General features: G+C 38.1%; 1 protein-coding gene and 1 long non-coding RNA gene across 2 annotated transcripts; one reads left to right on the forward strand and one right to left on the reverse strand.

The window, feature by feature from the left end:
• The first annotated feature begins 1,701 nt into the window (after positions 1-1,701).
• LOC131317894 (aspartyl protease family protein At5g10770-like) lies at positions 1,702-8,431 on the forward strand. The gene is made up of 3 exons (XM_058347577.1): positions 1,702-2,158; positions 6,692-7,022; positions 7,354-8,431. The coding sequence occupies exons 1-3, from the start codon at positions 1,957-1,959 to the stop codon at positions 8,276-8,278; spliced, it is 1,458 nt and encodes a 485-aa protein (XP_058203560.1). The 5' UTR covers positions 1,702-1,956; the 3' UTR covers positions 8,279-8,431.
• A 9,891-nt stretch (positions 8,432-18,322) lies between these two features.
• Positions 18,323-20,840, reverse strand: LOC131317895 (uncharacterized). Its single transcript, XR_009197444.1, has 2 exons — positions 20,738-20,840; positions 18,323-18,986 (listed from the first exon to the last, which is right to left on the reverse strand). It is a non-coding gene; the product is annotated as an uncharacterized LOC131317895 (long non-coding RNA).
• Between the last annotated feature and the right edge of the window lie 2,992 nt (positions 20,841-23,832).

Consider the following 23,832-nt stretch of genomic DNA (forward strand, 5'->3'; position numbering starts at 1 on the left):
ACATGAATCGCGCAAACAAACACGTAGGTTGGGTGCTTATATAATGTGGGTGCTACACAATAGTTTTTGCCCTTTGGCACCAATTCTGTCTTGTGACGTGACGGTTATGTTATGTCCTCACTTGTACACTTTTATAAAGCTACAAATTAAGCAAACCAAAGGCAATAAGTCGTGATTTAATAAAAGGCAAGAAGTTGGCCAATGAATAACTTCTTCTTTTATGATAACTCGGATGTTTGGATCTGCTTACACGTATCTCGACTAATTTTAAAATCGAAATTTAACAGTACGTACACTATAGCGGATGCCTATGTCTCACTTAATGGAATACTATAAAAGTAGTGATTTGTACTTGCAAGTCTTGTGGCATTAATTGAGTAGATTTGGACTCGGAGTTCCATTGATCACACTCTTTCTTACGTTGTGGTTCCTTTTTTCTTAAAGAGCATCTAATCTCTAACACTTAATGTATATCGCCTGGCAAAAATTTTTTTAAGTGAAATACGAAGAAAAATATTTTTTCTTCATTTGCTAGTAGAAAACAAATTGATTGAAAAGGTGGGAAAATGCTTTCTCTGCAAGGAATTACTATATATGGATTTTACTCCCATGTTGCGTGCACAAAGAGAAGTTTCTTTTGGCTACACACAGAAATTTCACAAAAAAAAGGCAAGGTGTGACTGATATTCATTGAGGAGTTCATGATTCCCATTTGGCCATTTCCTTTTTTTTTTTTTTTTGATAATCAAAAAGGGTGGAAAGGAACGACCAACGTAACAAACTCCCCCTTGGACATGACCATAGGGGCTCTCTACCCGCCAATGGAATGTCCGGTTTGAGTCATAGCTACCGTCCTTAAGAATGGGTCATCATCACGGTACCACTTGGTGCACAAGGGCGAGAAATCCCCTTCTTCGGTCCACATACGGGTTCGAAATAAAGCTTATTAATGGCACCACCAGATACCAGCACAAATGTGCCTCCGAGATTTGAACCGGCGTAGGTGTTAAAAAGAGGTGGTGACTCTCACCAACTGGAGTACCACCTAGATGGTATTTGGCCATTTCCCACTACACCATTTTGAATCTAGACCAATTATTATAGTTTGAAACATAATTTCATTCGAACTGTTAGAGGGTCCTATTTTTTCCCTTTCATTTTATAAACCCTACATACAAGAATACCAACAAAAATGGATCTTTCCCTTTCCTTATCATTTCATCTCAGGGAACTGATTTTCGTGCTCCAAGATTTACTGCAGGCGCTCCATCTTTTTGTTTTTCTACTATAATGTTGCTGGCAACATCAGTGTATATTTTGTTTTTACACTGTGATGTTACCAGCAACATCACAGTGTAAAAACAAAAAGGTGGAGCGCCTGCAGTAAATCTTGGAGCGCGAATATCAATTCCCTTCATCTTATCAATCCCTTTTCTTTTCCTATTATACTACTTTTATCAACCACTCAAAGCCGGTCCTTATTTTGCAGGAGTCTAAAGGAAAAAAAATTAAAGATGAGACCCTTTTCACTCAAATAGATTATTATAAAGGGTGTCAAAATAAAAAAGTCCCCTAAAATTTATAAATTTTTCGGGGGCCTAAAGCTGCCAGCACCTTGAGTTTTAGCCCAGGATTGGCTTTGCAAGTTTGCACCCACTAACAACATATATAACCTCTACCGGAGTTCGTAAGTGGCAAGTGGAGATTGGTGTACATGCAAGGACGAATTTGGAGCATGACCACAGAGAATCCAACCCAATCAAGGTGGGAAAAATTGGGGTCTTCTCTTAGTGGTTGACGTGAAAAGGTTAAAAATCTCATTCCACACACAATATATATATGTAGCTTACAAGGCTTAAATAAATAAAATCTCACACAAGTGTTTACAGGCATAGATAGATAGTATTAAGCAGAGAAATTTGAGAGTGAAAGGAAAAAAGGGTTGTGGTTAATTTCATGGCCACTCCAATCATGAATTCTTCCATTTCATGTGGTAGTGTTCTCTCCTCTGTTTTTCTTGTTTCTTTTTTCGCAATCCTCTGCTCCTCAAACGTGGGCTATGCTTTGGGCGGTGGAGAGAGTCTGGATAGCCACCGCCATCATACTGTCCAAATCAGCTCTCTCCTGCCATCTTCTGTTTGCAGCTCTTCCACCAAAGGTACTCTCTCTCTCTCTCTCTCTCTCTCTCTCTCTCTCTCTCTCTCTCTCTCTCTCTATAGATGTATATGTGATGTGGCTATTATGTGTATCTCTTTATATGCACTCACGTCGGAGAAGTAATTATTCAGTTCACTCTCCGAGCATTATATATAGCTCTGCACCATGGATTCGAATATCGGCCGCTTACGCAGTAGTTTTCGGTCCTCCGATTTCGCTACACTCTGCTATACTGTTGTTTCCTAAAATTCACATCCGTATTAGTTGATTCCCGCTATGTGTTGCTTCGTATAACAAATTTTTTACCCACTTCAGGACCGCTACGGCAACTTAGCAGCTTCGCTCTGGTGCCAAAATCTGTTTTGAAAAATTCAGGATCACTACACTAACTACGTACTTGATACTCCAACTACAGTTATGCAGTCCGCTACCGCTATTTAAAACCTTGCTATGTCCACCATTGCTAAGCGTACGAAAACTCATATAGCCCCACTGCAGGGGCAGAATCAGGAATGACAATTTTAGGTCCAAAAATGTGTTAAAACCAGTAATTCGGCAATCTTAAGGTTTTAATGTCTACAATGCTCTAAACTCTGTTCAGACAAAAAAGAAATCGTTTACAAAGAGAAAATGCAATCGGGGCCCCATATGGACTCATTCAGCGTTGACGCCTTCACTTTCCTTCTAGAGCTCAGAAAATCTCTAGCAGCATTCACAATCTTAATTAAGAGAGACTTGATCAGCGGTGAGACGCACTTTATTTATTAGTAATCTGTCTTTTTCGTCTTGCTAGCAAAAGACGGGCGGAGCTATGTTATGTTGGGGCCCGGGGAGCTCCGGCTCCCCTAGCGTCTGAGTTTTGAAAATTTTATTTTATATATATTTGATTTTAAATATTATTGATCATTCTTTGTGTATAGCTATTTCTAATCTTAATAATTTTGGCAAAAGACTTCATACTCTGTGCCCACGTATAGCTTTGGGCCGACCTTTTCTATCAAAATTGGCTTTCCCAATCCCCCGAAACTTGAAATGTATGCGCAATGAAAAATTCAAAAAAAAGAAAAAGAAAAGCAATAACGTCGATCTTTAAAATTGAGAACTATCAAAACAAGAATCATATCGTATATTTTTGAAGATTCATATTAAAAGATATAAGGAACTAAAATTGACACAAATGTAAAAAAAAAAAACTGATATCCTATTTAGAACGAAGGGAGTACTACTATTAAGAAAAGAACGTAGATAATCTTTCATAACAAGTTTTCGACCGAGTTGTACTATTAGTACTACGTGTTCTCATTTCATTTCATTTATTAAAAAGAAAAATGGCTTGTTGGGGGTAATTTTATGATAATTTCTTTAAAGTAATCATAAATTGCTATTTATAAATCTTTAGCAAACCGAAGAATTGGTCTCAATTAATACAATCACAGATTATATATGTTGGTTGGTGGAAGTCCACTTCAGCAAAAGAAATTATTAAGTAGTGGAGCGAGCATTCATCCTATTTTATTTCACCTTTTTGATTGCTGATGTTAAGGTCAACATTAAGGTCATATTCTGGCCTGTGACCACATCGGTCATTTTATTATTGTCATCACTATTTTTATCTTTATCGACGAAAGTCAATATTTTAGAATAATTATATTAACACATTGGAAGAGTAGTTGAATTTCTCACCTAAATTTTCTTGGCACTTAAGTATGGCGGCTTGATGTTGTTAGGCCAAAAGCCTCTGGGCACGATCATTTAATTATTTGTTATAATTGGTCGTTTGTTCAGTATGTGCATGGATCATCATTCGTTAATTAGAAAATCAAACCAAGCTAATAATTGAAGCAACGCAAAATCATAACATTTGCGTGCGAAAACTATGTACGATGCATAATTGCATTTGATTATCAAACTAGACTACCTTTTTTTTCTCCTAGCTAGAGAGAGAAATAGGATTAAATCATACGGCTATGATTTGCCGGTCAAGCAATTCATTGATAATCCGCACCTTGAAAGTTTGCAAAAAGGCGTCGTACCACTGTTGTCATACCTACATAACAGAATTCACGGGTCTCAACAACACGGTCAAGTTCACAACACTAGTTCACATCTTCGGAATGGAGAGAAGCCTAATCCTCTCTCTCTCTCTCTCTCTCAATCCCCGATATATATATATATACAGGATCCTTCTAATAAGGGCGCCTTTAGACTAATAAGTTGCGGACTTTGCCTTTTTCGATCGAATTTCGATGATTCGAGCAGCTCAATGTGTGCAGAACGGGATTTTAAGGGTACCCGCGAAAAATCAGCAAAAAAAATGACCGGAAATGACTTCATTCGAGCAGCTTTTATTTGAACCGTTCAATGAAATTAAACTGCTCAGATGAAGTCCTTCGCAATCTCTTTTTTTTTTTTTTTGTTGCTAATTTCTTATAGGAACTTTTAAAATCACATTCTGATCACATTGAGCGGCTTGGATCATCACAATTCGATCGGGAAAGGCAAAGTCCGCAACTTGCTGAATAAGGGAGCCCTTAATAGAAGGGCCCTATATATATATATATATATATAGAGAGAGAGAGAGAGAGAGAGAGAGAGAGAGAGAGAGAGAGAGAGAGAGAGAGAGACACAAATACTTACTTATGAAACTAGAAATTTCAATGGGGTTAGTTGCTTATATATATATCCAAGCAAAGAGAGTGGTGTTAGTTGCAAGAGTGGTCCTTTTTGGTTCCTACCATGATTGCTTGTTGGCTGAAAATGATTCCAAGTAGGACACCATATTTCCTTTCTGTGAGTGTTTCTTTGAATTATCTGTTGAGATGTCACTTGATATTAATTAAGATCATTAGAGGGTGGTCACTCATCATGTAGTAGTGTTTTAGACTCTAGTGCAGGCCAGCAGTACCATTGGGCCATTAAGCAAACTTTGAAACACAAAAAAAAATGGAAAAGGAGGGTATAACAAAATTTGCCCATGGGCCATTTGAAAATGGATTGACATTTTTGTCCTTATCTCCTTTTTTGGTGCTTTGACATTGACACCACTATTTTGAAACACTCCTAACCATACCATTTGTCCAAAACCCAAGGCAGGATCTTTTGTCCTGAGGGATTTATTGGGCGTTGGATTTAAAACATTAAAAAAAAAAAATACACACAATCCAACGGTTGAAATTTTTTTTGGCACAGAGGCACATGGATTTTCGGGCCGAGGAAAATGGACCCTCCCAAGCCCACTATCCCTTTTACTTATAAATTAATTGCAACTGCATAGGGGTCCATTCTATTTAAACACAAAAGCTGATTTTTTCACTCTTTCTTCTTTCTGCATTTACGTTGTTTCTTCTTCTTCTTCTTCTTCTTCTTCTTCTTCTTTATTTACGTCAAATAACAAAATTAATCTTCAAGTTCAAATAAAATAAAATAAAATAAAAACCCGTAATTTTACACGAATAAAAAAGAAGTGTATGTGGATAAAACGACAGTACGGAATTATTACACTTGGGAGAGAAAAATAATCCTTGTATCTCCAAGTATTTTCACACACCCAACTGAATCATAAGGTTTATTTTTGAATCGTCAACTATCAAGAGAACGAAAAAATGACAGAAATATACTAAATAATGACTTTTTATCCTTTCAATTTATTTTCTTGCTTTGTAGCTTGCCCTTTTCAATTTTTTCATTTAGTTCTGCAAATTCTTTAAATCTATTTTTACTAGGTCATGATCGAGACAGAACCTAACGTAATAATTAAGGCTTTTGCTTGTATAAGTTATATTTTGCCTGTCATGAACAAGTATCTATTTTTGACTTAAACCTCCCAGTGGGCCCAATAAAAACAATGCAAATTGAAACCCTGGTCCACACACCAGCTCATCTCAAACCATATGTAATTATATAGTACATAATACGGACAAATTATGTCTAATTATACGTTTAATCAAAAGTTTGGAATTCTTTCCTTAACTAGACCCTACTTGATCATCCCTTGAACCTAGCCAATAATCATTCTACAGTTCTTGAGGTACAATGATATAGTTTTTTATCGGAACCCATAATTTTTTTGAAAAAAATAAAAAAATAAGCCAAAAGTTGACTTTTTAAAAAAAATTATGAGTTCCGATCAAATTTTTTTTTAACTTTTTTCGGTTACTCTCGTCCAGACGAACCAACAAGTCAAAAAAATTTGACACAAAACTAACAAATGCAAAAAAAAAATTGGATAAAGACGAAAAAAAGTCATTCCATGCTTTTTAATCCAAACCCACTCTAAAACCAGCAATAGGATCCGGGCATCCTGTCTACACCCGTGCACTATAGGATGGTAGACACAGTCTTTGTTGGTCGGGTTTTTTTTTCGGTCCGTCGGGATTTGGCGGTTTTTTTTTTTAAAAACACCAATAGACAGTATATTTATGTAGTGGCATGCAAATACAATTTTCTTAACCAACGAATTGCATGTGATAATTGAGGAATTCTTTTTGCTCCAAAAGAAATTCTTATAGGGTGAGAATGTAAATAATTTTACCAGATAACAGCAAAAAGGGATCGCTAAAACTAGTCCACAAGCACGGGGCATGCTCTCGTCTCAACCAAGACCAAGCCAACGTTCCAACAGCGACTCAGATCCTCTCTCGTGACCAATCCCGAGTCAACTCAATCCAGTACCGAGTCGGGCTCGACGTGGGCCAATATGATAATCTAGAAGGCCGCAAATCCACCATCCCCGCCAAGTCCGGCCGCACGATTGGCTCCGGTAATTATATCGTTACTGTCGGATTGGGAACCCCTAAAAAGGATCAATCTCTCATATTCGACACTGGCAGCGATCTTACATGGGCTCAGTGTCAACCGTGCGTGAGGTATGTACTTATATATACTTGGAGATTTCAAACTCTAGTCTCTGGCCTTATTTGATTCTGGACTACTAAGCAATATCGATTAAAATAGAAATATGATTTCTGACATTGTGAATGAAATCAAATAAATTCTCAACCCAATAATTTTTTTGGGCTTTTTGAAAATTCTCTTGATTTTTTCATAAAACATGACAAATATAACTCTGTTTGCTCCCAAAACAAGTTCGGTTGTTTTAGTCATACATTATTTCCGTATTAATATAACTGAGATGATTTTGTTCGGATTATTTTCGTATTAATATAACTGGGATGATTTTATTCGGAAAAAAAACAGGTCCTGCTACGACCAACAAGAGCCCATTTTCAACCCATCCACATCCAAATCCTACAAAAACATCTCGTGCGGCTCAACTGAGTGCTCCCAGCTCACCTCCGCCACCGGCAACAGCCCCAGCTGCTCGACCTCCACCTGCGTCTACGGCATCCAGTACGGTGACTCCTCGTTCTCGGTCGGCTACTTTGCCACCGAAACCCTGACCCTCTCCAGATCCGACGTGTTCCCCAAATTCCTCTTCGGCTGCGGCCAGAACAACCAGGGCCTCTTCGGCGGCGCCGCGGGCCTCCTCGGCCTCGGCCGCGACCAGCTCTCCCTCGTCTCCCAAACCGCTTCCAAGTTCGGAAAGTACTTCTCCTACTGCCTCCCCACCCCTTCCAGCTCCGGTTACCTCTCTTTCGGCAAATCCGGAGCGAAGTCGTCTTCTCCCACGTTCACTCCGTTACTGCCAACTTCTCAGTCCTTCTATTACTTCGACATAACTGGGATAAAACTCGGAGGATCAACCTTGTCGATCTCCCAGACGGTGTTCAAGACGGCAGGCTCAATAATCGACTCCGGCACCGTCATCACGCGGCTGCCGCCGGGGGCCTACAGCGCGCTCAAAACCGAATTCCGGCAGGCCATGACGAAGTACCCTCTGACCTCGTCGGCATCGATCCTGGACACGTGCTACGACCTGAGCAACCACACGAGCGTGTCGATACCGACGGTGAGCTTCGTGCTCGGCGGTGGGGTCGAGGTTCCGCTGGACGCGCAGGGGATACTGTACGCCGTGAAGGCGTCGCAGGTGTGCCTGGCGTTCGCCGGGAATTCGGGCGCGTCCGACGTGGGTATTTTCGGGAATGTGCAGCAGCAGACTTTGGACGTGGTTTATGATGTTGCTGGTGGGAAGCTGGGGTTTGGGACTGGGGGTTGTTCTTAACTATGAGAATTAAAGAAAAGAAAATGTCTTGATTAGCTCTTTGATAGTAGCAATTAAGGAAAATGGAATTTTAGGGTTGAAAAGGAAATAAAATCGATTTATATGTATTAAGTGAAGTATCTGGAAATAATATTGGCTGGATAAAAAGATTCAGTTGATTGGTGTGGTAGTGAAACAGGGTTTGCAAGTGATCGAATGTGTACATGTGAAACCATGCACTCTTTTTTTTTGGGTAAATGAACGATGCATTAAAATAACATAATTAAGCATTTACAACCCCAAGCAAGTCCGCATAAACGAAATTAGCAATACAACTAGGAATAAAATGGTAGATATAAAAATCTCTCACCGAGACTAGAACATCATTTGCCAATGCATCCGCACTACCGTTGATTTCACGGTAGATATACTTAATGGATACCACTTCAAACTCTTGCATCGTGGACCCGCAATAAAAGTGAAGACAAAGAGTGCGTGATATAAGAAGCAATCAGTTGTTCTATCAACTTTTTTCTTTTTTACAAAAGTGAGAGATACTGTATTTATAAAATCTATCGACACTTACACAACGAAATTCATTATAAATAATTTGGACAAAGTCAAACTAATCATCTAATTGATACATAACGAGAAAGAACGAGATGATTGATGTCTTTCATTCCCAGCCTAGGCATTACCTAATGCACCTTTTGCTGAGCGGAAGATTCATATATCTTGTAGTAGTCTAAAAAAGAGATACAGTGCTAGTTAAGAAAAAAAGACAACAAAAACCCAAACGATCAGATGAACTTTGATCAGAAATAAACAACTTTCAGATTCTACTCAAATTGTGTACACTATCCGCAAAAATTGTGGGTGTGTTCCTCGATCGTGCACATCGCTGGTATGATTTAACGGTTTTAACCCGATCGATCAAAAGAAAAGGCTATGATTCAGATGCTAATCTGAATTGCTGTGTTAAGATCCTTTGGTCCCGTTTCATGGATCAAGTTTTTATAACTATATATATAAACTACAAGAAATTACACAATTGCCGACTAAAATTCCAGACTAAACTAAATTTAGGCGCCAATTATTGAACAATTACCGACTAAAATTAGTTTTAGTCGGGAAATAATAATGTTTGCCGACTAGTAAGTAAATTTGGTTGGCGAATATCAATTTTTCCCCCTAATTTAAAAACCAATAAATGAAAAAATATTTCCCGACTAAACCATTTAGTAGGGAATAGAAATATTTGCCGACTAAAATTATATTTTTAGTCGGCGAATATCAATTTTTCCCTAAATTTAAAAAATCAATGAATAAAAAAATTTCCCGACTAAATAATTTAGCAGGGAATATTAATATTTGCCGACTAAAATTACATTTAGTCGGCAAATATCTATTTTTTCGCAAATTTAAAAAATTAATAAATGAAAAACATTTTCCAACTAAATAATTTAGTATGGAATAATAATATTTGCTGACTAAAATTACATTTGATTGGGGAATATCAATTTTTCCTCTCTTTTAAACAAAATTTCAAGAAAATCAATATTTGTTCCGACGACATCGATCACACGATGAAACCTTCCCAATCGAAACCGCTCAATTTTTTTTCCTTCTTAATCATAAGATTTTCGTAAATTTTTTGCTTGATTGGGTTAAGAAAAGCCGTTTATCGGCACGCAAATTGTTAATTAAAAAGAATTTTGTTGTCCGATCAAGTGTCTATTCAAATTGGATTAACTTCATTCTTGGTACGAATGATCTATTTTGTATTACATCAAAGATAGATGATTTGGATTGCCAAATAAGGCCTCAGGCGGGGCTCGGTTAGTGCACTATAACACTTAAACGTCTCCAAACACATTAAATATGTTTTTGATTATGTGGTTGCTGATATCGAATGGTCTTTGATTTTGGTGACGATGCTATAATTGGTAGGACGTGAAATCCTAACGGTTCAGATCGAGTATTACAAAAAATTACTCGGCAGTTATATTTACAATCTATGCTTTTTTTTATTTACTTGATGATAGTAATCTAAGTCTTATGTTGCACTCATTATTACAGAAGCCACACAACCACGAGAAAAATATTACAATCAAGGCTGTTCATTTTGCTACACTCGGTGAATAATTCATTCTCGCAAATTTGCGGCTCGATTAGGTTTAGAAAACCCCTTTATAGGGAAAAAAAAAAACCCTTTATTGAGACATGAACTCATTAGAATAAATAGTATGTTCATGCAATCAATTGTCTAATAAAAAGCAATCAACTATAATCTCGGTAAGAATTATCTTTTAAACCATATTTAATAAAAACAAAGATAAGATGGCTCTAACTGGGGAAAAAAGACCTCAAAGTGAGACTTGGGTGATAATGTTCTAATTTGTGCATTGGAGAAATAGGTTCTGTCTGTGAATGTGAGATTGAAATATTCTTTTTTAGTGTGCAAGTTCTAAAAAAAGATTATGAACTGCAGTAACGAGTTTTTTTTTTTTTTTTTTAAGAAAGTAAATTTAAAGAAAAGATAAAAAAAGTAAATTTAAAAAATAAAGGTAAAACAGACGAAACCAAATAGTATAAATATTTTTATTACTGAAAAGTAAACAAAGTATAGCATTGGTATAGTGGTTAGTTGCGCGTGTGATGAAGGTGGAGGTCTCAGGTTCGAGACCTGGAAGCGCCATATTCCTCCTAATGAATTGGGTAGGCAAATATAGTTTAGAAATGGAAATGTAATTTTTCCACTTTGGTAGAGTGGTTAGTTGCGCGTGTTATGAAGGCCTTCTCAGGTTCGAGACCTTAAAGTGCCATATTCCTCCTAATGAATTGGGTAAAGGCAAATATAGTTCAGAAATGGAAATGTAATTTTTCCACTTTGGTCCCCTGATTTTTTCGTAATGACATTTCACGCTACAATGTAATTATTATTGCCGAGTTGGCAAAAGTTAAGTCGGCAAAAGTTAACTTTTGCCGACTAAAATAGAATCCCCGACCAAGTTTTTTTAGTCTCCCATTTAGTCGCTAAAATCATGCATTAGCCGACTAAACCTTATTTAGTTGGCAATTACATTTGCCGACTGTCATTTCCCGACTAATGTGCCGACTAAATTATTTAGTTGGGAAAACCTTTTGGTGACTAAAAAGTGGACATTCGGCGACTAAAACGTTAGTCAGGAATGGTGTAATTTGTTGTAGTGATATATACTAGTGAATTGACCTTAATGAAAATTCTGACCTTTCCAAAAACTTTGTGAGACGGACAATTTTAATTGTGCGATGTATACATTGGTGGTGTGAAATCGTTCCTGGTTTTAGATATTTATCTTCCTTGTTCATTTTTTGTTGGATGGTTTTGGTTGGTTGTTTTCCTTGTCATTGTTTTTGGATGGATATCCGTAGATGCCGTATGACTTCTTTGAAATGATATGAATTGAGTTTGGGTAAAAAAAGAAAAAGGAAGCTGCTGTGGGTGTGAGGAGGAACCCATGGGCCGGCCATGTAATACAATGCAGTCCGTATCTTATGTAATGACTACATCCACAATGGATATTTCTTTGGATTAATTATTTCATGTCACTGGATACCACGTGGCAGTGCCCTAATCTCTTCTCTACTACACATTTGATGAAAAGTTTGGGTAGGGCATTGATTTATTTTTCATTTATTTAGGGCAACCATGCCACAATTCGAATAAAAGAATAGTTTAGATGCTTTTCAAAAATATTCACCCCTTGACTTAAATTACAGTTGGAACTTTTTTTCTTTTCAAGTTAATCAGCTTAATTATTGCAACCAAATGGAGAGAGAGAGAGAGAGAGAGAGAGAGAGAGAGAGAGAGAGAGAGAGAGAGAGAGAGAGAGAGAGAGAGTGTGTCTGAGAGGGAAAGAGTGAAAGGAAAGGTCCATGCCCCAGTGGAGACAAACAGAGATTATGGTGGATGAGTCCCTGTGATAAGGAACCACAGACCTCGTAACAGTGGGTGGAATGTTGACAATAAGGAGCTTTTCACTTTGTTTGTCGACAACATTCCTGACAATAGAGATCAACACTGGCTATCAAGGACTTTCAATAAGTTTGGGGTAGTAAAAAATGCTTTTATTCCAAGGAAGAGAAGTAAATGCTCTTGTAATAAATTTGGCTTTGTTAGATTTGGGTGTCATGTTTCAGCAGGCATGGCCATATCCAAAATGAATGGAGTATGGGTGGATGACAAGAGGCTGTTCGTCAAAGAGGCCTGCTTTGATTTTAAGGATGAAAAAAGAAAACCTACGTTGCCTAGATTCCATGGAGTTATGGCACAAGGATTTGGCCATAGGGTTAAACAAAGCAACATTAATATTGGAAGGGAAGACAACATTAATGTTCCTGGTGGTTCCATCTGGAATAAGACTAATCCAAGAAGGTCTTTTATTCAGACAGTGGTGAGTGGAACCTCAAACCCATCTACTGCCAAGGACCCAGAAATCATTATTAAGGTCGATGGCGTGGGTAACAGGTGGCTAATGCGGAGTGCAATAGCTGTGTTGAGAAAGGTGGTTTCTTTGAATTCATTGAAGGTCAGTTTTGGCAAGGACCATAACGAATCTGTCCAGTTTCGAGCTTTGGGTGGGCGTTCTGTGCTTCTCACATTTCAAGACAGTGAAGTTAGAGATGGTCTGATTAAAGGGCCATGGATGGGAAGATGGTTTGAAAAGGTGAAACCATGGCAAGGTGAACCGGCCAGCCTTGAAAGATTTGTGTGGTTGAGCTGCTCGGGAGTTCCTCTTAATTCCTGGAATGCAGAGACTTTTAGGCGTATTGGGGAGTCTTGGGGATATTTCATTTTGATGGATGAGGAAACCCTTAAAGATCTCTCTTTTGCCAAAAAGTTCTCATCGCAACGGAGGAGACCTCAAGAATAGAACGTTGGATCCAAATAGTGGTGCATGGGGTCAGGTACGATGTGCTTGTTAAAGAAGAAGCCTCGTTCACTAATGTGGACGAGGTAGAACGATGGACCTATCCTCTGCAGAATCGGGTGGCTATGGTGGAATTGCAGGCTATAGGTGTTGGGGTTTCAAAGTCGGTGGAGAAAGGGGTTGAAGACGATGACGTGGAAAGTATTTTTCAAAATCCAGCTAATGACAGTAGAGGAGTTGGTGAGAAGTTCAGAAGGGACAGTCCAGCGGACAAGCCATGGAGAGGTTGGGGGCCCGATGCTGCTGGGAGTTGCTGGGAATTTAATGCTCTCCAGAGCCAGAAATCAGGATGACGTTGAAGGTGTTGAGTCAGCTGTGGAGGATTCATTAGATGTGGGCCGGTCACCATCAGTTGTGGAGGATTCTTTGGAGGTGGGCCGTTTACCTCTGGCCTAGTTAATGGGTCAAAAAATCAATGGTTTTGAAGAGATTGGGCCGGAACAAGCTAAAATGGGGTATCAGTTGGGCTTCTCCCAACATAAGGCCCAATGTGCGGTAAAGGAGCCTAGCTGCGTTTTAATTGGACCGAAGCCTCGGGTGGACGAATCATCTCTATCAGAGGCATCTTCCCCAGATTATTCAAACCAGATGGTGGCTTGTCCTTCCCAACCTTCCAGAGCTTCGGCCATAAATCTTATGGTGGACCTCAATGATGCGGGTTGTCGAAGGAGGAGACGAAGACAGTTATCAATCGGAGTCGATCTCCCCTGCTCATTCCACTCACATCTCTCAGCGTATCGTCGACGAGGTAAGGGCTACAATGGCCATCGGTTCTCAGCTAAATGTTAATTTTTGTCCAGACGACGAACTGGTCTTGAAAAAGATGATTGGTCTTGAAAATAAGGAGGCCACCCTCTTACAAGAAAGGGAAGCGGGTAATTAGCTACTTTCGTAACTGATTTCGGTGTTAGTATTTTGGCCAGTAAAGTTTTTATGCAAATTATATCATGGAACATTAGAGGCCTGGGGAGTAGGGTTAAAAAAAGGTTCCTATCGAAGTTAATTAAAAAATGAAAACCGGATATGCTGTTACTTCAGGAAACTAAGCTGGAGTCAGTAGATCGTATAGCGGTGCAACATTTGTGGGGGGCAAGTAATTTCGAGTATGTATGCTCAGATTCTGTAGGTGCGCCAGGTGGTTTGATTACTATTTGGAACGAGTCTTTCTTTAAAGCTTCTGCGGTGACTGTCCATAGATCCTTTATTTTGATCCAAGGGACGATTGAGGATTTCCCTTGCACCGTGGTAAACATCTATGCTTCTAACCTAATGGTCTCTCGTAGAGATCATTAGGAAGTTTTGCTGGTAATTAAAGCTAGTTCCCAGGTTCCGTGGTGTGTCGGGGGTGATTTCAACGAAATTAATGAGGTCAATGAAAGAGTGGGGTGCTTGAGGGTGGAGAGAGGCACGAGGGACTTTAGGGAATTCTGTAATAGCATGGAAATGTTGGATATTCCTATGTTGGGTAGGAAGTTTACATGGTCAAACTATCAAAACCACGCAATCCATAGTCGATTGGACATATTTCTGTTATCCCAATCTTTCCTTGACAGGTTTAAGGTCCTTCAATGGGAACTTCCAAGGCCAATTTCCGATCACTGTCCTATTATGCTACTTGATGATAATAGGGACTGGGGCCCTAAACCTTTCAGATTTCAGGATATGTGGCTAGATGACCCCAAGTGCATGAAGCTAGCAAAACAGACATGGGAGGAGCTTCAAGATAATGGGTGGGCTGGTTTTATCATCGTACAGAAGCTGAGAGCCATTAAAGACAGATTGAGGGTGTGGAATAAAAAGGAATTTGGGGGTATAAACTGTGCACTTCAAGATTCCGAAGCCAAACTACATCAGTTTGATATTCTAGCTGAAAATGGGCCACTGAATGAAAAGGAAAAGGCGTTGAGATGTCTAGCAAAGTCTGAGTTTTGGAGACTCTCAAAGCTTTCGGAGTTACTTTGGAAACAAAAATCTAGAGTCAAGTGGCTGAAGCTGGGTGATAGGAACACCAGATTTTTTCAAATCACGGCAAACAATAGATTCAAAAGGAATTTGGTGGGATTTGTAAAGGTTGCTGGAGTGACGGTAGTCGAGCCAGAAGAAATTAGAGAAGCTGCCTTAAATTTTTTCCGAAACAATTTTTCAGAGGAAAGGAGATCCAGACCATTGTTGGGGGTTCCCTAGGAAGCTAAGCTCTGAGATTGCCCTACAACTTGAGAATTGTTTTGAGGAGAAGGAAATTCTAGCAGCTCTGCGAGGATGTAGCAGCCTTAAAGTTCCTGGCCCCGATGGTTTCAACTTTTCTTTTGTAAAGAAAGGGTGGGACTTTATGAAAGAGACGGTAGTGCAATTCTTTTCAGAGTTCCATACCAACGGGAAGCTCACTAAAGGTATCAACTCCACCTTTGTTGCCTTGATTCCTAAGATAGCTTGCCTTGTGTCTTTCAATGATTATAGGCCTATTAGTATGGTGGGATGGGTTTACAAGATTCTTTCAAAAGTTTTGGCAAATAGAATCAAAGAGCATATGCCATCTATTATTGGGGAAGCCCAAGCTGCATTTGTGGGTGGGAAGCAAATTTTGGACGGTATTCTCATAGCCAATGAGGCTATCCATAGCTGGAAACATAGTGCACACGGAGGACTTATCCTAAAACTTGACTTCCAAAGGGCGTACGATTGTGTCAACTGGAATTTTTTGACTAATATGCTAGCAAGGCTTGGATTTGGGGATAGGTGGTGCAAATGGATTTGGGAGTGTGTATCATCTGGGTCTATGTCTATCTTGATCAACGGTTCAACTTCTAAGGAATTTCATATGCAAAGGGGACTCAGGCAAGGTGACCCCCTTTCACCTTTCCTCTTTAATATAGTAGCGGAGGCACTCAACTTAATGCTGGAAAGAGCTAAGGAGAGCAACATCATCAAAGGTACTCAATTGGGACGCAATGGGGTTTCTATATCGCATTTACAATTTGCGGATGATACCATTCTCTTCTGCAACAATGATCTGGAAGAGATGGCAAATGTCAAAAGAATTCTAAGGTGCTTCCAATTGATGTCAGGATTGAAAATCAATTTCTCGAAAAGCTCTCTTAGTGGAGTAAATGTTCCACATGAAGCTGTGGTGTCGTTGGCCGATATGATGGGATGCAAAGTGGAATTGCTCCCTATCAAGTACCTTGGACTGCCGTTGGGGGCAAACCCGGGTAGAATTAAGACTTGGGATCCTGTTATTGAACGGACTGGAAAGCTTTTGACTGTTTGGAGAAATCGATGTATCTCGTCGGGAGGAAGGTTGACTCTTATCAATTCCAACACTGGAAATGTGCCTATTTATTTTATGTCGCTATTTAAAATGCTAGTCGCAGTAGCAACAAAACTGGAGAAACTACAAAGAAATTTTTTCTGGGGTGATACAGTAGATAAAAAGAAGATGCACTTGGTTAAATGAGATGAGATAGCAAGGAAAAAAGACAATGGGGGGTTGGGGGTGAAGAGGATGCTTCAACAAAACTTGGCACTTTTGGCCAAGTGGTGGTGGAGATACGGCAATAATAAAGAATCACTTTGGGCGAAAGTTATCAGAGGGAAGTATGGTTTGAATGCAAATTGTTGGCTCCCACATACCCATGGTTCAGGCTCAACGTCGAAAATATGGGCGGATATTTGTTCACTTGAGGATCCATCTTCACACCTGGGCTATTCAATGCGAGAGAGTTTTAGAATCAAAGTTAACTCAGGAAATGCGACCTTATTTTGGGAACACACCTGGCTGGGTGAGACAGCGCTGAAAGAAGAGTTCCCGAGAGTCTTCCTGTTATTAGATCAAAAAGAGTAAATGGTGTGCAATATGAGGAGTGAGGCAAATGGGGGCTCCTGGGAGTTGTTCCGAAGAAGGGCGTTCGGGCGAGAGAGGCAAGAGTTGGATAATTTGATTCAGAGGATTCAAGGTGTGACACTAAATCCAACTAAGCCTGATTATCTACAATGGAGATGGTCAGCTGACGGAAAATTTAGTGTTAAATCAGCTTATGGGAAATGGGATCAACTATTACATTCCAACAATGCTTTGCTGGGTTCTCTATGGAAAAAGCTGTGCTCGCCAAAAGTGGAAGTCTTTGCGTGGATGGCAGTCAAGGAGAAGGCAGCAACTAGATCATTTCTTTTGAGCAGGAGCATTATTAGTGAGCCTCAATCTGCTTTGTGCCCTTTTTGCTCAATGCACTTGGAAACCCATCAGCATTTGTTCATCCAATGCCACTTTTCTTGGACTGTGTGGTCTACCATCTTGGACTGGTGGAAGGTCAAGTGGGCATGCCCGGCATCTGTTCCGATCTTAGCAAGTTGGTGGCTTGATAATGGATACCTCAATCTAGAGAAACACATTTGGGAATCTTGCTTCTATGCTACACTATGGTCTATTTGGTTGGTAAGAAACGACTATATTTTCAATAACTCAACTACTCAACCGTGGGAGGTGGGGGATGTGGTCAAAACTAGGGTCACGATGTGGATGAAGGTGAAATTCAACATCAAAGTCTACACTGTGGAGGATTTCAAGGTTTTTCTAAATAGTATCTGGAAATTAAAGCTGTAACGTAGTCAAAGGTGTTTATCCAACTATCTGTTAGATGTTTGTTTTTTTTTTTCCAGAGTATCCAAGCTCTCTATGCTTAGATGCTTTTTTCTCGATGTACTCTTTCGAGTTATATAAAATGTTTTGTTTGCCGAGCAAAAAAAAAAAAAAACTTTTTTTCTTTTCAATCGATAGGAGATATCATTAACATAATTTCTGAATTAAAAAGTATAAATTCGGAATACTACATCGATTATCAGATACGAGACAACCAAACCCAACAACCCAACTAATATAAGAAATAAGCCCATCATACGAAAATCTAAAGAAAGAAAAGAAAAGCCTCATCTGAGGAGAACTCTCATGCGAAAGGTGGAGATATACGAACTTCTAACCTCCTAATGACATTCAAAGAGTCTTGAGAAACTGAGCAAGCACAGTTAGAAAAAATAGCAAAGAAATCATATTATTGATAATTATGCGATTCCGAATTCTCAATTCCATTCAATTCGAAAAAAGAGCAAAGAAATAATATTATTGATGATTACAAGTGAGATACAAGGAAATTATTAGGAGCTAGCTTACAACAGTAAACTAAGAAACTAATTAAAACGGGTGCGAAGTAAGAACACAATCTTCATTAGCCTTATTTTCGTTAATTTATCACCGAAAATACGACAATGCTACACCACTACACACAATCACTTACATACACTCAATCACAATAGGAGTGGTTACCGCACACACTAGTGTAATTGAATGTGTATAAGTATTTGTGTATTTGTATGTGGTTATACACTTATTCCTAAAAATATGCCGACCGGCTACAAGAGACCCAATAGAAGGCGGTTTCTAGAGAGATAGCAATCCACAAAGAGAAATGTTATGAAACATGAAAACTTTTCGTGAAGTTTAACATGAAACTGAAATAGATGACTGAAATTTACAATTGTGTGAATCTCATTCGTCGAAAAGACAAATCGTCGAAAAGTAGAGGTCGCAACGCAGTGGGCAACCGAATCAGCTGGTCAGTGCTTGGAGCCCGGAGGAGGTTCGAACTTGATATTCGGGTTGTTTTTGCGATCATGAATACTTTCCTGTGGAGGCGGCGGCGGACTAAGCTTTTTTTTTCTTGGCAGTGGGTAGCGTCGCCTGATTCCTCGCGCTGCGCTTGCGTCTGCAAAAAGGACAAACTTAGATGCAACTCAAACGCTATCGTCAGGAGTGACTTATTTTATCACGTCGCAAGATGCAACTCAAACGCTATTGTCAGGATTTCAATCGGTTTGGGAAGATTCAAATAGTCTACACTACATTACTTGGACCCAATTAATTTTATATAACTCAAGTTGACTTACAAGCTTAAAACTTGTAACCCAACTGTGATCCATACCATTTTGTACTTATCCGATGTGTGACTCATAATCCTTCACATGCGTTCAAAACCCAGCTTGAACCTTTCTCAAGTCATTTACTTCTACGGAGTTTGCCTACTAAGGCTCCGTCCTGTTAAGTTTTTTAATTTTTAAGTACTTATTTTTAATTTTTTAAGACAGATCATTTTCTCATAATACATCACATTTAATCCAAATGATAACATATTTTTTTTGAATTAGTATTTATTTTAGTTAATGGAATACACCCTAAAGCAAAGTTTTCTGACTCAACAATCTGATAAAAATATTCTTTTTAATCATACAAACATAAGGCTCGTTTATTTGATCGTATGTGAGTGTCGGATCAGATTATTTGTTCAAGAGATATATTCGTTTAAAATTGTAAGAAGCATGATCAAAACTATTCCGAACAATCCATAAAATGTGAAATATAAAATACCATGGGGATGCTGTATTATTTATCCGATTGATAATAATCATGTGAATTGGTATATTATATATGTTGGATTATATACCTCTTCATTATTATTTTCCTCAACAAAACCATACATCATTAGCATGTGGCAAACAAATACCATCTAGATAATCAATTGAAAAAGAAGGTGTGAATTTTTAATTTATTGCAACAACAAATTAAATGGTCTGTAAATATAAAGATACTATAGTCGTAATTCAAAAGTAAAAGTAAAAGGAGCAATATTGCGCTCTTGATCTCGTCACTTTTTTTACACCATGTTACATGTATAACTAAACACAAAATAAAATAAAAAAATTGGTCAAGCTTTTCTTTTTATCAGAAGAAATGTCAGCCGTTCAAAAAGGGCAAACGGCCATCACAATTTGGTCAATTTGGAAAGCTTGTTTCTATGCGACAATTTGGATTATGCGGAATAAGCTTATATTTCAGAGCGTGACGACCAGCTCAGAGGAGGTAGTGGATTTAATTAAATACAGGGTGGCCATGTGGATGAAGGTTAAATTTGAGATTAAGGTGTATTCGATTGAGGAGTTCAAAGGGTTCTTAGATGGTATTCGTTTGTTAAAATTGTAATCCTTGAGGAGTCCTTATCCAATCTCTGGCTGGATGTGTTTTGTTGTTGTTTTCTTTTCGCTGAGTTGAGTTTGTTTGCTCCCCAACGTTTCCTCTCAATGTAACCTTTCGAGTTTTAATAAAATTCTCTTTTGCCGAGAAAAAAAAAAAGTTTGGCCATCTAAACAAACAAGTGTAAAAACTTATCTTGTTCAAAGTTTGTTCGACTCTCATTTGTACGCCATCAATTCTTGTGTTGTATTGGTCCATACGAAGGTTCTAATTTGGCTCTTCTCAAGTGGACCATGGGTACGTTTTGTAATTGAGTTAATTGACCCACTCGGCTATATTCCGAGTTATCAAAAAAATATACATATATGTTTAAAACCGTTCAATTTGTTTAAAACCTATTTTTAAGGGTACCGCGAAAAATCACATATTCAAATTACAGTTACAGATCGAGAAGAAAAAAAAAAAAAAAAGTTTGTGTCAAATGCGTACCTGGATTAACAAAAATCAGTTGGATGATAAATACAACAATCAAGATCCGTACAGGAATGGAAATCTGTTTGTGAAGCCACAATACCATCTTTGGTGGAACTGGCTTTCTATCTTCCTCTCGACCTACTCCTAAATATATATATATTAGTGCTTGTCCGTCCGGTAGTACCGTAGGCATGGACATATTTATAATATATTTTTATTTTTTTTATGCCAACGCCAGAAATCGAGAAGCCAAGCAGTGGGTAGAACCGATGGCTTTTTTGTAATACATTTATAAAAGTGGATGTTTTCTTAAGAGAATTGGAGAGCACACATCAGCTCTTGGATTAAATGAATCTCAGCTTTTCTTTCAACTTGTGTTTATGTGGGGGCCCACACCCTTGTGTTTTATTAGGTAGATATACACTCCACACTATGTAAAAAAGGGCAAATTTCACTTGCACCCCCTTATTTTTTGACCAAGTTGCGGCTTCACCCCGTAATTTTTCATTTTTAAACACGTACGCCCCTTGAACTTTAGACTAAATTGGAACTGTAAACATACTTGAATAAACAGCAAAAATAAACCCCTCAAAAGATTAGGTCAGATTTCCACCTCTTTCCAATCTAATTTCCATGAAGTCCTACCGATTAATGATTTGATTTTCCATTTAATTAATTTATAGGTAAAAGTCCATTGTTTTCTAATATATAAACTCAAAGCAGCCATGAGTTTCTTCAACTGTAGTGCAACCTAGTTGAGATGCTTTTCCTTGTTGTGATGCCGCCTTGCTCCTCGTTTGTTTAATCTTTGTTCTTGTTTCAAAGGTTAATGAAATGATCTTCTTTTTGCTGTTAAAAAAAAAAAATGAACATAAAAAAGCCATACCTATTGCCTACCAATCCATTGACGCATTCTCAGGCTTCTTTCGACTCTTAGGATCGACTAACCAATGTGCAAGTTCATGCTATTCACATGTTCTATCCATGATGGAATCCATTAACGCAATCGTGCATCACCACATACTATCTTTTCCTTGCAATTGCATGCCAATATTACAGCAAAACCCACGAAATACACCTTAAGTAATTCCACTAACATCAAAACACAAAATCTTTTGCCTACCAATCCATTAACGCGCTCTTTGTTGGACTCTCCTCAATTCTTAGAATCGACTAACTCATGCGGAAGTGCGGTTCAAATATGCTATCCATGAGGGAATCCATAACGATTTTCACAATCTTAATTGCATCACCACATACTATATTTTCCTCCCAATTGACGTCATTAATGCAAAAGCCACTCAACTTTCACATCAAATCCCACGAAATACACCTAATTAATTCCATTAACATCTCAATTCCGCTAGAATTTATACCCAACGCCTCCTGCCGGGCTGCTGCACCTAGCATCATTATTATCATCAACCCCTTTCACCTCTACTCAATTACCATCTTTATTTGAATTTGATAAATTTGACCGTTTTATTTTCAGGTATCATTATTCAAACTAATTTTAGGTGATAAACTTATCAAATTTGTACAAGTACCATCCAATTTAGTAAATTTTCAATTGATAAACTTTCTAAGGGCTGAACCAGTAACCATAACTTCTCGTATTTGTAATTGTCTGATTGATGAATTTATCTAATGTCAAAAATTTAATCATACTGGTAAATTATCAGTTATTTGTTGTTATGTGAATATTAATTTGACTTCGACAATCATTTGTGGCGAGGCATAAAAAAAATACTTATTATCACTTTCTTTGTTGGATTTAGTTTCAAAATGTTAATGCGGAAATGCTTTTTTTGAGTAGTTATTTTTTTGAATTTTGAAAAATTGAACATGATATATGTACGTTGGAGTAAGTGCATTCATGGTATATTTTTAGCTTGAGAATTAGAGGGGTCATTATTTATGTGGAGAGGAGGTACTCACACGTAAGTTTCTTCTATTAAGTAAGGTTGTAGCGGCGAATACCTATATTTTACTCACCTCTTCAAGTTTGTTGGCTACATTAAAAATGATATTGGTCAGACATAAGAATATACATGTGAATAAAACATGTATATATATTTTGAAATTTATTTTTAAAATCATAGCCATAAATCTTTTTCATAAAAAATGTGTTTCGTTCATGTTGGCATCGATGCATGTGATCCATCTTGACTCATGAGTCAACCATGAGAAAGAAAGGCCAATGTGTCTTCTATATAATTACAGTTTTCTTTCTCGGTGCTCGATCTCTCTCCATGGATTTGTGCATCACCATTTTATTTAGGTCAAGGAATTAACCAGTGTCGTTCCACTAATTTCGTGTGTCTATTTATGTTGATTGCTATAAGAAAATAATGTCATCGTCAAACAAATGCAGCTAGCACTCAACCTAGTGGAACAATTTTCATGATCAGTAGAGGGTAATCGATATTGGTTTAGGATGGAAAAATCATATTGCTTGTACCTACTTTACCCTTTGCATTAAAAGCAACATAATCCATCGGCAGAACTGTTTTCTCCCACTCTCAATCTTTGCTCTATGCATGCACTATCGATATTTTCCATGATCTATATGCGTGCCAATCATTCTTCGTTCATGCAATTTTAGTACTAGCTTGAAATATATTTGAAAGACAGTTTGATGCTCGCGCATGTATTATGTGACTTGGGTCTTATGCCAGCTCTACTCGTGCGCTAAACGTTAATCGATAAACGTCGTTAAATATTGGTGTTTTTGTGTAGACATTCTATAAGTAATGCTAAATGATGTGACTCCAATATAGAGAATTAATATTGGAACTAGCACTCAGATATCGTGGATATGCAATAAAAAGATTTGGGATGACGTTTTGATACTCTTTTACAACCACGAACATGACAGAGAAGCTTCTCTTTCTTATCTTGGGATGCTACGGAAAAAGTTTATTTTTATTTTAGCATGACTTAATCATGTGTAATAATACAGTAGTTTTTACATCCATTGTGTTCTGAGCCCCACAAGAATATGTGATAGAGAAGAGTATTGGGATACCAAGTGATTGTGCCTCAGGAGCACACAATATTGTTTCTATATTCATGGTTGTGACTATATGTCCTTCGTCTCCAACGTAACT

The sequence above is a fragment of the Rhododendron vialii genome, chromosome 2a (assembly GCF_030253575.1).
Source record: "Rhododendron vialii isolate Sample 1 chromosome 2a, ASM3025357v1".
Lineage (NCBI taxonomy): Eukaryota > Viridiplantae > Streptophyta > Magnoliopsida > Ericales > Ericaceae > Rhododendron > Rhododendron vialii.